The following is an 18625-nucleotide window of genomic DNA, read 5'->3' as shown; positions in this document are numbered from 1 at the left end:
ATACTAGGAAAACAGATTGAGGACAAGTTTTAAAGGTCTCAAGGCATATTAGTAACTCAAATGCATGACTGGGCCAAAGTTCAGCTTCTGAAGGCAAGAATTATTTTCAGAAAAAACTAACTCCCATATAAAGCAGTTAAAAGAATACATCGTCCAATAATCACTGGTTAAGATGCTAAGCCAAAAGAAACATAAAAAGACTAAATTTTAAGAGACAATTTGGCCAAAGTTAGCAAAACCAGCTCATGATTGAGCTGATTCTTAGGACCAAGAGGAGTGGGGAATGTGGGACCCTCACCCCGTATTCTCAAAGGGGCAAGAAGAAATTTCCTAGCAGAATGTTTTCCCAGGAAGATAGTGGCCTTCCCCTTTCCCACCCAGGAGATTCCAAGCACAAGGTCACTTAGCTCAGCCCAGTCAGCCACCTGGTACAGGCTGATAAAGATGGCTTAACTCAAGAACAGTGGCCTTGCTCTAAAAACAAGGAAAACCCTAACTTAACAAAATGAAAGGGAGCAAAAGTCCTTGTACCCATGCCAAAGCATCTTCAAAGATTCTCTTTGTAGTTATGCCTTTAAAAGCTTACCCCACAGAAGAGATAAAACTCCTCTCTACCTTGTTGTAATGGGGATGAAGATGAGTTCCAAACATGTTTGTATTATGCTGATTAAACGTTGTTTATTACAGTCAAAAGAAACTACTCCCACAACTGGGAGTTCATAATATTATATATTTTCCCACAATACAGATAGCTCCTTCCAGAACTCCACTGCATGGTCCTCTAGATGCTTATTTGTAGAGTTCTGTTGAGCAGGACTTTCTTTGTGTGTGCCCCTCACGATGCTAATACATCCTAGGATGTTCACTATTATCACCATACTCACAAAAGTCAAAACTGTTTCTCACTGGGGCATCTGCTCTCTTCATGGATGTGCTTTCTCCCCAGATACTACGTCAGACCACGCACAGCTTAAAATCACCTTTGCCTGAATCCTGACGTTCTTTCTCTCTTCTTCCTCTTCCTGCCTTGACTCTTTATCTGAGTAGATGGCCCTAAAGACTGCCCAAGTGAGAAAGCCATAAATTTCCATGCTGCATTAGATCATTCTTCATTTATTTTTATTTTCCATCTTCCCATCTAAACCAAAGTCTGTTCCTATCAACTTCACCTTTAAAATCAGACACCCAAATAGAACCAATTTCCTGTCTCTACCCCTGCTTTATATTCCTCACTCAATGTGATAGCTTGTAGAGAATGCTTCTCCCTTCTCTTCAATCCTTCTGTAATCTATTTTCCATAAAAAATATTTTTCTTTAAAAATTGTAGTTCACATCTGTTTTGAATTCCTAATGTTCCCTTTTAAACTTCTGTGATTTTATATCATAATTACAAAAATAAAATAAAATGTTCACATCGGTTTTTACAACTTTAATGATATTGGCTGTTCTTCTATCAGTCTTAGATCCATGGCAGGAACACATGAAACAGTTAATATGTCTAATGTATCTGTGTACTGAATACTTTTCTAAATACTTTGCATGTGTTTCTTATTTAATCTTTTCAACTGAGCTCTGAAAGATATTTGATTACTACTGTTACCTATGAGACAACAAGAGGTTAAGAAATTTCTCAGGGTCCTAAAAAAGTAAGGATATAATCCAAATCAAAATCCAGATGGTATCTTTAACCTACAGCTTGTTACACACCATTTTAAAATCCTACATTTCCCAAGCTGGCCTTTCACATCTTTAAACCACTAAATGGCTAATGTGCTAACTAAACTAAAACCTTAAGTAATCTTCACATCAAAACATGAGCCAAAAGGTGATTTTAAGCTAGAAGTCTTCCTTCTCTATCTAGGTGGAGTCTGAATTTTTGAATACACGCACTTATTTGAGATTAGCAGACTTAAAGGCATGTAAAAATTCAGCTATACGTTACTTCAAGTGTGCCTCATAGATTAATAATACAAAATTAGTTTACTCAAGATACATGTCCCCAGATGAGAAATTCTAGTGGATTCAGGTCAAACAAGGGAAGACAGAGCCAAATATTGTCCATTGTGTGTCATTGGAAAGATAGGAAACAGTGAGTAGATGCTGAACAGGCAAGTCGATGATGGAGAAACCATAACCCAGAGAGGACTGGAAGGCAAAGAACAAGCTTCATCAGTGTTCATGGGATCTTCCACGGTCAAAGAATAGATCTGAAGTATCTTTCTTTGAAGGCACAGCTCACACACTATCACCTATGCATATTGAAAATAATTTTCATACAACTAAAATGTCTAAGAAAACTAATATTTTAAAAATTTTCAAAATTAACTTGATTTTCCTATGTAATGGCGAATGAATTTTCCTCAGACAATTTGTTAAAATAATAAGAGCAGATTATACACTTGCTTTTAGCTAAAGGCTAAGAAGTGATCAAACAGACATTATTATATCTCTTAAAAGATATGGTCAGGAATAGAATGAGAACTCCTGAGAAATACATTTCTAAAAAGCCATGTGCAGGAATACAGTGTGATAACTCATTAGAAATATAAGTCTAATCAAATTATCTTCTTTATGATTTTAAAATGTTAATTACAAAATGACTAGATCCTTGCTACCTTTCTCTTTCCTCCCTCTAAACCTTCTAACGTCTCATCCCACCTGTCCCTCTCATGTTAGCCTTGCTTACTATACTGACACATACATTTATATATATATATATATATATATATATATATATATATATATATATATATATATATATGCAACCAGTTGAGTCCATTTAGTGTTGTTTGTATGTGTGTGATTTCAGGACAGACCATTTGACAATGCATATCCAATTAGGCACTCATCTTGGGGAAGACTAATTCTCTCTCTTTCAGTAGCCATTAGTTATCTGTAGTTATTTATGGAGTCTGATGAGACTTCCCCTTCCATGTCTGTTGGTGTTTTTCTAGTTTTGGTCTTGCTTATGCAATCCTATTGATGATGTTAGCATGGGTGTAGTTTCCTTATCTTTACTCTTTCTAGGAAACACAATATTACAGGAAAACTCCTGGTCCTCTGGCTCTTATAATCTTTCCATATCAGTCTCATGATGTTCTCGGAACCCTAAGTATAGGAATGTTTTTATAGCTATATTGGGACTGGGGACTGTACAATCTGTTGTTCTTTGCATTTTAATCATTTGTAGTTTTCCTCGATTGTCTTTTTATGTTGGCACATGATGCTGCTTTGATGAGAGGTGATAGGGCATTTATCTACCGGTATATGGAAAAGTGTTTTGAAAGCAACTAGTAATTAAGCCGGTCTTGTAAATTGGTAGTAGTAAGTTCTACTCTAAAATCTATAACCTCATTACCCCCAGAGACTGACTAGGTTTCTAGGATCAGGCATGATTTCCTTCCTGCTGAGGCCTTGGAAAAATTATAGAGCTGTTGGTTACCAAGAAGATATGCACATTCAGGAACATCTTACCATGCTGGTCATTGCTGTGATTTCTGGGTATCAGCTAGGTAGGACAATTGACTGCTTCTCTCCATTGGCACTTTGCATAGCACTTCTGATTCTATGAAAAGTAGTCCTGAGGGAAGAGGCTTTCAGGTCACATTCAGTCAATATATTTCTAATCCTATGGTCAAACTACATGGTATCTTCAGCAACAGGAACTTATCTTCTACCTCTAAGAGGCACCATGGAAAATAGCAATATGCTGCATTGTGTGGAGAGGCTCTTGGACACCCCTGACCAACAGCTCACACTGTGAAATCTCACACGTGCTGCTGGGTTTTTGTTAGATGTGGCATAGCTTCATTTAAGCTATTTGTCTGGGTATACAATACACTTATGTATATTATATGTAAATTTAGTTAGTATAAAATAATACTAACCCTTAAGGCTTTTGAAACAATCTCGGTGTTATTTAGATTCTCCTGTTCCTTCGATATATCCTCCATCCTTTTCTGTGACTCTGTCTCTCCTTCTATATAGTCTTTCTCCCCATTTTTCATCTTTTAAAAATTATTACACTTGCTGTTATAGAAAATATGTGTGTAGTAATCTCCCGGGTACACGCGATGAAGCTCCGACCCAGGATGGACATAGGCTAGAATCTTCCCGGTAAGCGCACCTGGGGTGCTACACACCTTTTTAGAAATGGGCTAGTCCAGGTGCGAGAGTTAGCCGAGAAGAGGCTAGATATAATGGGCCAAGCAGTATTTAAGTGAATACAATTTGTGTGTTGTTATTTCGGGGCATAACCTAGTCAGGCGGCCGGGGTGCTGGGGACGCAGCCCCGCCATTCCTACTACATATGTGAATAAATGTTATAATTCATAGTATTCCCGTTTTTGGAAGTTTAAAGATGTAAAGAAAGAGAACTTGCTAAGTCATCTGTAAAATTGAACTGGAAGTTAAAAATATTCAGTTTTGGTCTAAGCCTCACACTCAAAATATCAAAGTGCAGGTTTCTCACAAGTTTCATTTCTTCAATCTGTGACCCTTTCTTGTTTCTATCCATTTTCTAGCTATGCATGGGACATAAAACCTGGAAATGATCTTTCAACAGGCAATGTATAAATGCAGTTTTTTAAACTTTTCCAATCTGGTGACTATGAGGTTTTTATAACCACTTTAACAATTTAAATTACAATTTAAATATTACACACATATGGCAAAAATAGTATGCTTAATTTTTTTTAAAGAGTTAGAATGGAAACCAACGGTCTCTTTTGGTTCCTTTCCCCAGAGTTTAACCCATTTAACAGTTTAATTTTAGGGCATAGTATTGGTTGCAACAGCATTTTGAATAATAAATTTATTTTCTACTTTTTAGGTCAACCACAGATATCATTTGATGACATCCTATTTTGTTAGCTGAAAAATTAGATAACATCTCCTTCTTGGGTTTCTTTTCTTCATATCTCTACCTAGTATGCTTTTATGACAACTCAGGAATATTTACGAAAGTCAAACTATTTTTGGTTTCAAGACAGAGATTTTTAATCTTCAATTGAGAAATATTTTGTAATTATACGTGTTTTTAAAATGGAGACAGTCATTCTCCTATACTCCATCTATTCTCCCAGTTGTATTTCTTAACAATATGAACTTTATCTCTTTTTGCTATCACTAGGCAAATTTTGCCTTTTCTAAAATCAGAGAACAAAGCTAAGTGATAAAATTAAACATAAGTCCTTTCTCTATAAATCTAATACTATAATATCTGGGACATTAAATAAAATATACTTTAATATATATCCATAAATCAGATGGAATAGTGCATACCTTTAATCCCAGCATTGGGGAAAAAAGTCATGGGGATCTCTGTGTGTACAAGGCCAGCCTGATCTATGTAGTGAATTCCAGGCCAATAAGACACAAAGTCTCAAAAAGTTAAAAATTAAGTCATTATCTTCACCTATTCATATATTTTTCTGAAAGTCGCAATCTTATGCTGGAAAGATCCCTCAGCAGTTAAAAATACTTGTTACTCTTACAAAGGACACAGGTTTAGTTCTCAACACTCAGTGCTGGTTCACAACCATTTGTAGCTCTGGTTCCTGGGAATCCCATGTCCTGTTCTGGCTTCTGGAGATGCTTCACCTATGGTGCATACATATATGCCAACAAACGCCCAAACATTTAAAGTAAATATATCTTTTCTTAAAATCCAAGTCTATCTAAAGATCAAATCCACTTATCACTTTTAAAAAAAAAATGTTAACTGATATTATAATCTTCAAATTGAGCATGGTGGTAATATGATGTCTACACACACATATGCATATGTGTGATGTTTAAATCATATTAAACATACCTGTATCTGTAAACATCTGTATCATTTTCAGGGTGGCTGTATTAATTTACATTTCCACAAACATAATATGAGTCCTTCTCTTAGAGTTGTCTGTTCTGGAAGCTTTCTCAAAGTCTCCTGCTCGGTAGTTCTCATCACACAAGAAGTCATTGCTTTCCTTGCCTGGCTTCCTTCTCTGTTCAGTTAATAACTTGTACACTGGAATATGTCTTCAAATAAATTTTTAAGAAAACTGTACAGAAAATAGAGTTCTGAAATGGTGCACATCATGGCACCAAAGATCATGCATTGTTTTACTTGGGTATTTTTTCTTCAGTACAAAGGCCTGAGTCCTTATTGCAATCCAGGACTCAATGTGATGTTAAAAACCTCAATTGCAATCTAATTCCTACTTGTTTACATGTAAGCAGCTTGAATGTCTTTTTCTTAATTATCTTACTTTTCACAGTAATTTTATTACAGGTACTTGAGCAAATTTGTTTACTTTCTCCTACTCTTTCTGTGTCTCTTCCTATTCTTCTTACTTAGACACTTGAACCAATACTCTGTGTCTCATTTCTCCTCCCCCTTTTTCAGTGTTAACATTTTTCAGTTTGGGGAAAATGCTTTTAATCTTACACCTGTTTTTGTAAAATGGAACCATAGTTTTCATTTAGTAATAAATTTCTTAAGTTGTTTTCTCATTGCCTAAATGTTAAGTACATAAGTGTCTAAAGGGGGAAGGGTCTCATGTACTCTCTGCATTGTCTTTTATCAGAATACTGTCTTTTAATATCTTATTGTTTTTACCACAATTTTAAAGCTATTTTTGTTATCTATGAACTTTACAATTTTGAGCAATAATCTCCTCGATCACTTAAGTATTTACGTAAAGCTTGACACTTTTTTTCTTGGGCCTCCCAAATTTACATTATCCACTTTAAGTCTGACACACAGTTTTGCAGGTGTGATGACTTGATTTGGAGCCCTACGTCTAGAGAATAAAATGGAATCAATTACTCTTAACACTCTTTCAGTAGTGCCAATGCTTTCAGTTTGCCAGAACACACCAAACGCACCAAATGTTCTCTCTGTACCTTTCTGACTCCATATTTCACTTTTCAATGTAATGTTAATGCCGCTCCTTCAACCATAATCTCCTCTGCAGAAGCTGACACATCTCGTTCCAAATCTTGCATGACTGCTCTCTATCATCTGTGCCTTTGAGGGATTTGTTGAAAGTTCTCTACAAGTAGCTCTTTGTACTTTTCCCCTGTATTTGGGATTAAACAAATCCAATGCTATACTCCACTGTAGTTTTATTGAAATCAGAAAATAGAAGAGTTAAAAGCAGATATTAGTCCATCATTTCAAGCCAGAATTCTTTTCCATCTTTCAGGGAAAAGAAAACACACATAAATAGTTCTGTGGTTTAATTGGAGAAAGGAATATCTTTTTATTTCAATCCCTGTACACTGGAAATTTTCATTGTCTTTTCATATGTTCATTTATAAATGTTTATGTGTCACATCATTAAACATCACTTTGACAAACTATATATTCATATCATCTACTCAACTAGGTCTATTCAAAATACATTGTCATTTCTTTACTTCAGATGGATACTATTTTGCTCATATGCTTTTATGTGTTGAAAACAATTTGAACTGCCATATTCCAAGTAGTCTTAAGTCAAGCTATGTGATGATAGATAGATAGATAGATAGATAGATAGATAGATAGATAGATAGATAGATAGATAGATAGATGGATATAGATAGGGATATCTATCTCATGAATCACTAGTACTGTCTTGATAAACTGAGCCTTAGAAATCTTAAAAATGATAAACTTAACAGAGCTGATAGCACATATAATTCCTTTCAAAGAAAGTAGGACAGGATTGCAATTCAGGTATCCTAAAATGTTAGAGATTATAGAATGTGTACTTACTGAAGCAATAACAAAACAAAACACGTTCATATGCTTCATCTTCCCAACTAGGCATCTTGGTACCCTGCCAATTACAAATTATTCTTATGAGGCACATACAGAGAGTCAAAATAAGCTCCAAGCTAGATTGCTTTTGTCCATAATTTGCCTTGAGCATTTCTTCTTTTCATCCAAAGACATAGGTGCAAACGGCAATGAACTAGACATTTATCAATTTTTACATTAGCCAGATGATGATAGAAAAATATGCAATAAGATGACAAAAAATTGAAAAAAAATTTAATAATCAGATAGGAAGGCTATTTCTTTGTTTGACCAAAGTTAAATATTTATAGGCAAATTGTTTTTGAAAATGTGTATGATAAATTATTTCTAAATTCTATTTAAAAATTCATAAAAAATGTTTGCCCTTTGGTTCTGGCATTTATGAAACCTCAGCTCCTTAAGACATATCCACAGCCAACATGACTACATATATAAATATTAGTATGGATATTTAATATGTATATATATACATATATTTTTCATGAAATTAATATTGTTCACTGTACTTTGGGTTCCTGACACTTTCATTATAGTTTCTCTGGAAGTCTGAAAACCTGAGATAATCAGGTTTTGTTCTTTGCATGTCAATGCATGCTCTATCAAGCCCTTTTATCTGTATATTGGACCCGTCAAAATTCTACAACTTTCAGGGAGTCTATGATTGAATTCACACTCTTGTGTTATAAAATCCAACATTTTAATGGAAAAATAAATGTGTATGATAAATTGCTTCTAAATTCTTCTATTTAAAAATCCATAAAAATATTTGCTCTTTGGTTCTGGTTCTGGCATTTATAAAACCTCAGTTGCTTAAGACATATGCACAGCCAACATGACTACATATATAAATATAAATATTAGTATAGGTATTAAATATATACATATATTTTCATGAAATTAATATTGTTCATTAAACATTAAAATAGTCTTCAGTGTTCTATCTAAGTTTATATGCTTTCAATGACCATAAAACATAAGAAAAGGTGAGAGATGTAGGTGGCTGATAATCAAACAAACATGACTGGTACCGGTAGGACCAAGTATGTGTTTGAAGCTTTTGCCTACACTTGGGACTCCTTTCCTCCTATTAGGTTACCTTGACCAACCTCCCAAAGAGGACTTTCAGTTTGTCTTATTGTATCTTGTCTTTTTCCTGTTCAGCTTGGAGGCCTATTGTTTTCTGAAAGTGGAGAGAGAATGGATCTGGGGAAGATGGGAGCTGCAGGGAACTCGGAAGGGTGGAGGGCGGGAATTGTGATCGCAATGTAGTGTGTGAGAGAAGAACCAATTTCCAATTAAAAAGGAGTGTCTTTCAATGAAAATAAAGTCTTAAAATGAAAAACAAAAAGAAAGTAACCAACGCTTACAACAATTTTACTTAGAATAAATAAGGACTAATTGATATAATGATAATGACTTTTCTTCTTTATTTCTTCTCAGGTCATATGAACCATTTTTCCTATAGTATTATACTTTACATAAAGAGCATTGAAATAACAAGTCATGGCTCCTTTGAGCAGTTAAATACATTATAGTCAGCATGATGCTCATTCATTCAGAACATGTGACATTCATTTCATGGACTTACTAGGCCTTATATCCCTCCCTTTGCTTTCTTCTGAGTTTGTGTATTAGACTCATTAACCGCTTTCAACCAACATGTTTATGTTCCTCTAATTTCAGCATGTGGCAAACTGATGAAAATCACAGGCCCCATCACAGTCAAGACATCTGGAACACGATTTGGTGCTTGGATGACAGACCCCTTAGCATCTGAAAAACATAACAGAGTATGTTGCTTCTATCAGTGCTTTTGCTTATAATTATGTTTCTCCTATACTATTCCTCCCAGGCTATTCCTTTTGTTCATGATATAGGTTATGATGTAAAGAGCTTGATTTCTTGATATTTTTCACTTAAAACTGTTGATACATCTAACTTGTGGAACAAACCTATTTTAGTGATTTGTTCTGACAATTCTTCAGTGTACTGTAGGCTAGTTGTTATTGAATTTAGTCTTCGCTTATGCTTGAAATGTATGAATCATGTTCATATACAATTTCCTTAATATTCCATAAGAAATACGATCTTTATATTAAAAAACCCTGAGCACTGAGTAATGAACCAATTTATTATGTAAATCATTATATTACTGGAGAGAATTGTAAAAGAAATACAACGGAAACAAGTGAGGGTGTTTTTATAGGTTTACAATATCTGTATTATGCAATTAAATATAATAATAACTTACTACGGTCCTACTAAGTAATGAATTAATTATGAATTAAGGTTCTTAATAGTCATATTCAAAGGAGGGTTTTTATTAAATTAATGCAATGGTCTCACTAAAATCTCCAAGAAAATCCAATAAATAATGGACACTAGAAGATTCTGTGATAACCACAAGGTAACCACATAGGTTTGGCATGTAAAATAAAAGAGACATGTTTTTAGAGCATGTGCAGGACAAAGATAAAGCCTTAAAGTTGTTACATCAGCAGATTTTCTTTGGAATAACATGTGATGGGTTTGGCCAGCAATAGGCACTAACTAGCCAGAAATAAAATAAAGAGAAAACAAGTTAATTTGATGGCAGCAAAATCAGCTTTTTTTATACAAATATTCTTTTCTTAAAAATTAATATATCTATGTGTGTTTCCATGTCACATATATAGAGAAGTCAGAGGAACACTGTGATTCTTGATTTCTACTATTTGGATCAGGGGATGGAATTCAGCTTGTTAGTCTTTTTTTTTTTTTCAGCTTGTTAGTCTTGACAGCATCTTTACCTCCTGAGTTGTTTTGCTGACCCTCCATACAATATCTTTACAAGGTCTTGTAATGTTATCACATTTGAATGGGTTATAAGTAAGAGCATTTGGCATCCAAAATTTGAAACTTTGTAACTATCTTTATTTTAAAATTTTTGTGAAAAACCAGAATTTAATCACTCCATTTGATTCTCTTGTTTTTTTCCCCTTATTTTCAGGTCTGGTATATGGACAGTTACACTAACAATAAAATAGTCCGTGAATACAAGTCCATTGCAGACTTTGTCAGTGGAGCTGAATCAAGGACATACAACCTTCCTTTCAAGTGGGCAGGAACTAACCATGTTGTCTACAACGGCTCACTCTATTTTAACAAGTATCAGAGTAATATCATCATCAAATACAGCTTTGATTTAGGGAGAGTGTTAGCCCAGAGAAGCCTGGAGTATGCTGGTTTTCACAATGTATACCCCTACACGTGGGGTGGATTCTCGGACATTGACCTCATGGCTGATGAAATTGGGCTGTGGGCTGTGTATGCAACTAACCAAAATGCAGGCAATATTGTCATCAGCCAGCTTAATCAAGACACCTTGGAGGTGATGAAGAGCTGGAGCACCGGCTATCCCAAGAGAAGTGCAGGGGAATCCTTCATGATCTGTGGGACTCTGTATGTCACAAATTCTCACTTAACTGGAGCCAAAGTGTATTATTCCTATTCCACAAAAACTTCCACATATGAGTACACAGACATCCCCTTCCATAACCAATACTTTCACATATCCATGCTTGACTACAATGCTAGAGATAGAGCTCTTTATGCCTGGAACAATGGCCACCAGGTCCTGTTCAATGTTACCCTGTTCCACATCATTAAGACTGAAGATGACACATAGGCAAATGTCATTTATTTTTATCTATCTACACTGTCATTCATGATAAACTCTATAGGAATCTTTCTGTGTTTATATTTTTCTCCTTGAATGACTTGTCATCATTTCTCCAAAGCAAAGTATTTTATTGTATATTTGGAGTTTCAAAAAGTGTTTGTCTAAGTTAATGTGTTAGAAACACATCTTAACTCCTAAACTTACAGGGCCTATCATGCCCTTGTCATGCAAAGCACTAAAAAGAGTTTAAGTGGCTAGAGTCATAGTTTTGCAAAAGATTAATGGTCTGCCTTGTATTAGAATCAGACTAATGGTGGCTTAAATGCATGAATGTCTTCTTTTCTGAACTGTAATTTTTTTACTGTCTCTTGCTCTGTCTACATTCAGAAATATTTTCATAGGAATTAAGGTAAAAGAAAAGCACTTTCCTCGCATTTATTTCTACAAAAAAGATTTAAAGAGTTTATTTATATGGAAAATACTATCAATCATGTTGCTGTTACCACATTCTCAGATGCGGTGCTGTGCAATCATTTCTGAATCCCTTGCTGACATTTTTTGGCAGTATGTATTTCTATCAGTGTAACCACCATCGTACAATTGTATTTCTTCACTTCTATGAAAGTAACATTTTTTTATAAAGTGCACTAAAATTTAGTCTCAGTAATTATTCAAGTGTGATCGAGAAAGATCATCTTGGCTTACCCCTTCACATAAGTATTATAAACTTTAAAAAAAATTAAACCAGGTATCCTATACAGACTCTTTGTTTAGTACCAAGTTTATTCTACTATTGGCTCACCAATCCAATGTAGTGATATTATTTTTCCAAGAAGTATCCCACATAATCGTTTGAAAAGTGTGCAGCTGTGTTATAAAGACTGCATTTGATTCTATTCATTTATCATATTAGTGTTGTTATAGTACATATATATTAGTATTTTAACATATTTTGCATACAACTTTCAATAATTCCATTTCTTATATAATATTAAACACATGGAGATTATTAAGGAACGAAAATTTGAGTATTTTTTTTCTATATTAAAATCATAAACCATGGAGAGTTAATGGCAAGCTTGTACAAAAAAATGATAAAAAGAATTGGGAGTTTTCTTTGGTTTCAAATGTATAACCAAGTCAGAAAATTTAAAATGCAATCCCTAAATACCTTGCCTCTCAATATGCTCAAAGTTAAAGAATCTAAAAAGCAAAACTTTGATAACATTTATGTTACTAATTCCACAGAACATAAAATCAATAAATATTGAACATGCAAATCAGTTTAGAAGTTCTTTCCCTATGTTCCAAAGAACTCCTCTAAGGCACTTTTATGTGAACTAAATAAGGGTGTATTTTAATTTTCTAAAAATATATATTAAAATAAATATCATATAACCTAGTGTAAAATTTTTGTCCTCTAGAATATCACATTTTAAAAATAAGCATATGGTGATTCAGACAAAGCACTCCATAAACAGATAATGATGTTCAGAGTAATTCGTTTTAAATTCTGCAATTGCAGAGTTGCTCTCAAATATCCCATCAAAATTGGAGAATATAATTACTCAATCTTGAAATTCAAGATTGAAGGAGTAGCTAATTTTTGTTCATGAAGCATAAACATGATCTCATGGGCACTCTGTGTTTGTTAATAATGGTGACTTCTCATCACAAACATTTACCAAAGTCCCCATCCACAAATAAGAGTCGGGAAATATAGGAGATTCATTTGTCATACTACACATATTATAATGTAAGCAGTTCCTACTTCATATAGCAATTTGTATAAGATAAAACTTCATGCCAGTTTTAGAAATGAATCAATTTTTAGGCAGACAATCTCTAATAGGAACCATTCTTATTATGTTATGTGGTATCACATACATTTAAAATATGGATGATCATGGCTTATTTGTGAAGTGTGCAACTTGTACAGAGCCCTCTTGTTTTCTATGTATGGTTTCATCACCTATCCAATACTTAGTGTATGTGCTGCTAGAGCAAGCTAAGATTTTATTGTCACTAGAAGTGGGGTAACATGCGCTTAAAATATGACTTGCATTAAACATTTGCAGTTTATGAGCATTTCCTTAATAAATTATGTTCAGTTTTGTGCCTGAAATAAATAAGAACTTAATCACTGTTTCCTTTTTAATCTTCAGCAAATAAAGTAATTTTATGAGAAAAATAATGGTTATTTTAAAATCATCTTTAGACTCCAAGCAGTACAGAGATCTAAACTCAGAAATTCTATGTCTGAAAGTGAACTATGTAACTGGTAGCTTCTAAATTAATCCTATCATTAAAGTACTTCGTGTCATTCAAATAATATATCCGTGATCAGGTTGTGGTGGTGTGTTATTTGTATTTGTGGACCTTGAATCACAAGGCTCTTTAATTGCATCTGAATTTATCTAGGAGTTTGGATAACGGTGAACTTCCATTGTGTTAACAATGTGTAGGAATAAAAGAGAAAGAAAAAACAGATGCAATCTGTGCAGAGAAAATAAATAATTAGTCATGCTTTATCACAAATCCAGTAGCTCCAGCTGTTATCACTATTGTCCTCTCATTTCTTTATAATGGAAAGCACTCTTGGTGATGAAAACTTAAGAAAATATTAACTTCTTATTGATGTTTACTTTTAATTAAAGAAAAAACAAACAGAACCATGTCTTCGAGTTTGAAAGCCACTGCTGCCAAATTTCTGAGTAGAACTTTTACAATCAGAGTGATGATTCCTGAAATATGATCCTACAAATCTGTGAATGTCTTAACATCAAAACAATAAAAATTTCCCCTAGTAAGAAGAGTATTAAAACTACTAGTTCTGAAGTTTGAATCTCCTAAAAGAAAAACATCTGAATTAAAAGTAGCATTACCTCTTCACCTTCAGATCACAGACTGTTTGTTTTGGAAATGTTATATAAGAATACATTTGGGAGAAAAATAAAAAGTATACCTTCAAGTTAGTTCAGTTACCAAAAATGTAGCCATTGTAGAGTTTCAAAAGGCCACACCTTACAGAAAAAGGTTAGTTTAAAGAAAACAATCAAAAATTGCATCTTGCTGACTTAAGTATAATCGCAAATTCTTTATTACACATACAAATTTTCTGTGACATTATCAAACAACATTCAATGTGAACGTCAACTTCGCCATCACCTCATACATGGACCATAAGAGAAGGCTATATAGCAAAGCATGGGTGTCAGATTTAGCTCCTGTTCATATTTTAGCACCCATTCAAACTGTTGTAGTATTTCTGAGAGACGTACAAAGGTCATTTCTTGTTCCTATAGTACTGATATTTGAAATCCCTCTAACCAATTCCTCTCTGACACCCATGACATACCCCTCCCAACTTCTTAGCTTTTTTCTGCCTTTATTATAATCCACTGGAACAGATTAGAGCTACCACTATGCACATGAGTGTATGGTTCCATCCAAGAAGCATGGAAAGCTGACTCTGGGTCACACCACTGAAGAAAACTAAATCTCCGATCCATAGCATTGGTTTGTGTCAACAAGGATTAATTTCCTTTTTGAAGTTAGTTAACTATGTTCTGGTATGGTGAATTTCATTCCAAGACAAAAAAAAAAACAGGGAGGAGTTTAAAGGGAGTCACATTAATACCCATTTTTATTAGTTTTTTTCATACCATTTATTCTGATATTTCTTTCTCAGCTCCTCTCAGCTCCTCCCTACTTCCCCACCCACCCGACTCCATGCCCTTTTTCTCTATCTCTTTTTAGAAAGCAAACAAATAAATAAAACAGACAATAGTATAATAAAAAAGAAAAAACACAAACACACTGTTTTCAGCAGAACAGACAGAACCTTAACAAAGGGCTTGTACTACTCCGTCAAAAGAGGTGAAGAAGGGCCAGGAAGGATGGCTCAGCCGTTAAAGGCTAGGCTCACAACCAAAATTATAAAAGAGGTGAAGAAGCCACATTGGTGAGTCACATTTTATGGCCTGCTTCTTAGCTATCGTTCCAAAGGCTGCTGCTTAAGAAACCCAATGGTCACTAGTCAGTCAATCATTCTAAAATGGAGCATCGGCCAATACGTTGTAAGTAACATCAGTGAAGGACAGGACATCCCTTTATAAAGTACAAGAAAGCATTGCACAAATTAGAAGACTTATTCAAAAATTATGCCAATTGGCGTGTCTTTGATAGCATTTCTATTTTCTGTAAAAAAAAAAATTAATGTTACCAGTAGTCTTTCAAGGCTGTCCTTTCAAGCTTGAGTTTGTAAGCGACTCCTGGGGAATCTAGCATGAAAGCACAGGTGAACTTAATTTGACAGAGATAACAAATCACAAACCCTCTTCCCACCTCTAAGGAAAGAACCTTATTCTTAAATACTTTTAAACAGTTTTTATTTTACGCTATTATTCCCAAGAAGCACTTTGTTGTTTAAAACAAAGTATGGAAACCACTTAAATATGTGGTCCCCAAGGTTTCTTTCAGCTCTGACTTTCAAGTGTTGTGTATTTCTAAAAGATCAATAAAGGCTGTGCATGAACAGGGATTCAGATGCTTGTGTAGCTCAGCCTGAAGGGAAAACACCAGAGGGAAGAGAGAAATGAAAGACAAAGCTTGCTTACACAGTTTCCAAAAGTTTCCAATCAATTGCTTAAGAGTAACCTGTATTATGTTAAAACAAGGGCCAACATTTCAAATTATTGTACTATTTACCTAAAATCTACCTGTGCTTCTTCTTCCTCTAACACAGAAACTTAAGGTTCCTTTTGAGGCTCCATGGTTAAGAATGCCTGATAGTCTCCCAGAGCACCAAGGTTTGATTCCCAGCACCCACAAGATTGTTAACACATGGCTCTAATTCTAGTTCAGGGGATCAAACAGCTCTGATCTCCATTAGCACCAGGCACACACATGTTACACATACTCACAAGACATCAATTAACCTACAATAAAACAAGTAATAATTTTTACCCAACATTGCGTTTATGAACTCAGTTTCTCTTATCATATTGGATGTCGAAGAAATCAGATTACATAACCAGCTTTAGAGCTACTGTCTACCTAACTGATGCCTTATACAAATGCTCAGGTAAATTCAAGGAAGCACACCTATAAATGCATTCATGTCTTTTCTAACAGATTCACTAGGGGATAAAACTCTAATATCTTGGGAGTTTATGCAACTCTCCAACATCCTCAGCACATATACAATCAGGTTTCATTTTTCCGCAATGATCCTTTTTGCCTGTGGCATATATATATACATATATATAATATTTTATATATAATATATAATACATATATACATAAGATCATATATAATTATATAATTAAACACATGTATAATTTATATATACATTATATTATACATATAAAATATATATATTTATATATTTTGTCACCTGTGCTTGTGCCCTAAAGGGATGCTTTGGTTTTGCTCTTTTTAGGCAGCTTTCCTTACTGTCCCCTTAGCTATGCAATTTGCTCCCTCTTTGCGATGGTGCTGTCCCATCACCTTGTAACTTGGTTCTTCCATAGCATTATTACAATAACATTGGTTTACTTATCTCTCTCCCACCCTACACTGAGTTTCCTGTTGTCAAAAGTAACGTCCACATTGGCATATTATCCCTGGTAAATTAAAGATTCTCTATGTTGCGCCCTTGATCAGACGAACCATATTTTACACAAAAGATCACCATTCAAAAGTAAGCAACAGCAGAGTCAGACAAACGTACAAGGATATAATGGGTTTTCTCTCTGCAGGAGTCTTTAGTGATTTTGGTGAAATGACTGAGGGAAAGGACCCGCTCACAAGATGATAAAACAGACACAAAATCATTGCCCCTTCCCTGCATGGTTCAAATTATTATCTCTCCACATTTCCGTGAGCTGTTTTGTTAGACCAAAGTCTGCCAGAGGTGTCTAATGATGCTATAAAATCTTATGACACAAGCTGTATGTTTGAACTGATATTTCAGGATAGCGGTTCATATGGGGTATGTTGATCTGAAAGAATAATACAGTTTCCTTGGGTTTTAAGAAACAACAAGCAAGTCTCCTTTACAGACTCCCCAAATGGAATCTGAGTTTTTGTTGCCATATCAATAAGTTGAGGCTTATATTTCTGCTTGGAGCTTCTAACTTTTCTGCAACTTTCTTGAGCCTGATTTTGAAATATACCCAGTGAAAACATCCTGAAACCTTAATAACACAGTGTCACCAAAACAAGGGGGATTTGCAAAATATGCTAGATTAGAATGATTAAATAGGAAGTTAAAAAAAACTAGAATTATAAAATAAAGCTTTCAAATAAGGATTTAAAAATACAAAATCCAGGTTTACATACAGTCAGTGGCTAGCTGAGAGGATCTAGTCCTTTGATCAGAATATATTTTTAGGTGTAATCAGGAAATGTCAATAATTACCCAATATATGAGCTTTTAGTTTATTATGAAAAATGAGGGGCAATGAAACTCTTTTGAGTTTTGCAATTGCTGGAAAGTGACTAAGTCTGTTGTGAATTTTGGGAGAGCAGGATGTAGCCACTGCCCACTTGTGAGAAACTCCTGTTTCTCATTCCTCACTATCTAATATTCAGGCTTTCTTTCTTTCTTTTTTTTTTTCTTTTTTTCCTTTACTGATCACTTTGACAAATCCATTCAACTAGATTTGTCAGTGAGACTAAGTTCCACACCATTGAACCCGATTATTTGGGTAGTTTTCATACTGCCAAATAATAACACAGAACACACCATCCTAACATAGATCACAGCTGTCTTACAATTTTAGGTGTCCACAATGTAGTGTTTTTCCTTGCCAAATATCTGTGGGATAAAAGTATGAGGTAACCCACTGCTAATGATTATTTTAAAGTGAGAACTTAATGCCCAATGTTTATTTTCCTCTTTAAATTTGATATGGCTTTGGCTAGTCTAGGTTTATGTCCATAATAGGCTTGAATATTTCTTGAAACAGGGTGGTCCTATAGCATAGTAAAATAAATGACAAATCTTACGTCTCCAATGACACATGTGAAATGGCTGAGGTCTTTTGGCTGGGAAAGGATAACAATGGGACATTATGCTTATTGTAAGGCTTCCCACAAATACCGCCACCACTTGGCTATTATTGACAGCAATAGCAGCAAAACTAAGCTAATGACGGGAGGAAAG

The 18625-nt window shown here is 34.5% G+C and overlaps 1 protein-coding gene across 1 annotated transcript in view; it reads left to right on the top strand.

Moving 5' to 3' along the window:
* Olfm3 (olfactomedin 3) overlaps nucleotides 1-13787 on the top strand; it is a 190660-nt gene extending 176873 nt beyond the window's left edge. Inside the window, exons 5-6 of the mRNA XM_075981551.1 lie at nucleotides 9476-9582; nucleotides 10782-13787. Coding sequence (XP_075837666.1) covers nucleotides 9476-9582; nucleotides 10782-11459 — 785 coding nt within the window. The 3' untranslated portion in view covers nucleotides 11460-13787. The remainder of the gene's footprint in view (nucleotides 1-9475; nucleotides 9583-10781) is intronic.
* Nucleotides 13788-18625: the final 4838 nt, after the last annotated feature.

Source organism: Microtus pennsylvanicus, chromosome 7 (assembly GCF_037038515.1).
Source record: "Microtus pennsylvanicus isolate mMicPen1 chromosome 7, mMicPen1.hap1, whole genome shotgun sequence".
Taxonomy (NCBI): Eukaryota; Metazoa; Chordata; class Mammalia; order Rodentia; family Cricetidae; genus Microtus; species Microtus pennsylvanicus.
This window is presented reverse-complemented; position numbering and strand designations above follow the sequence as displayed.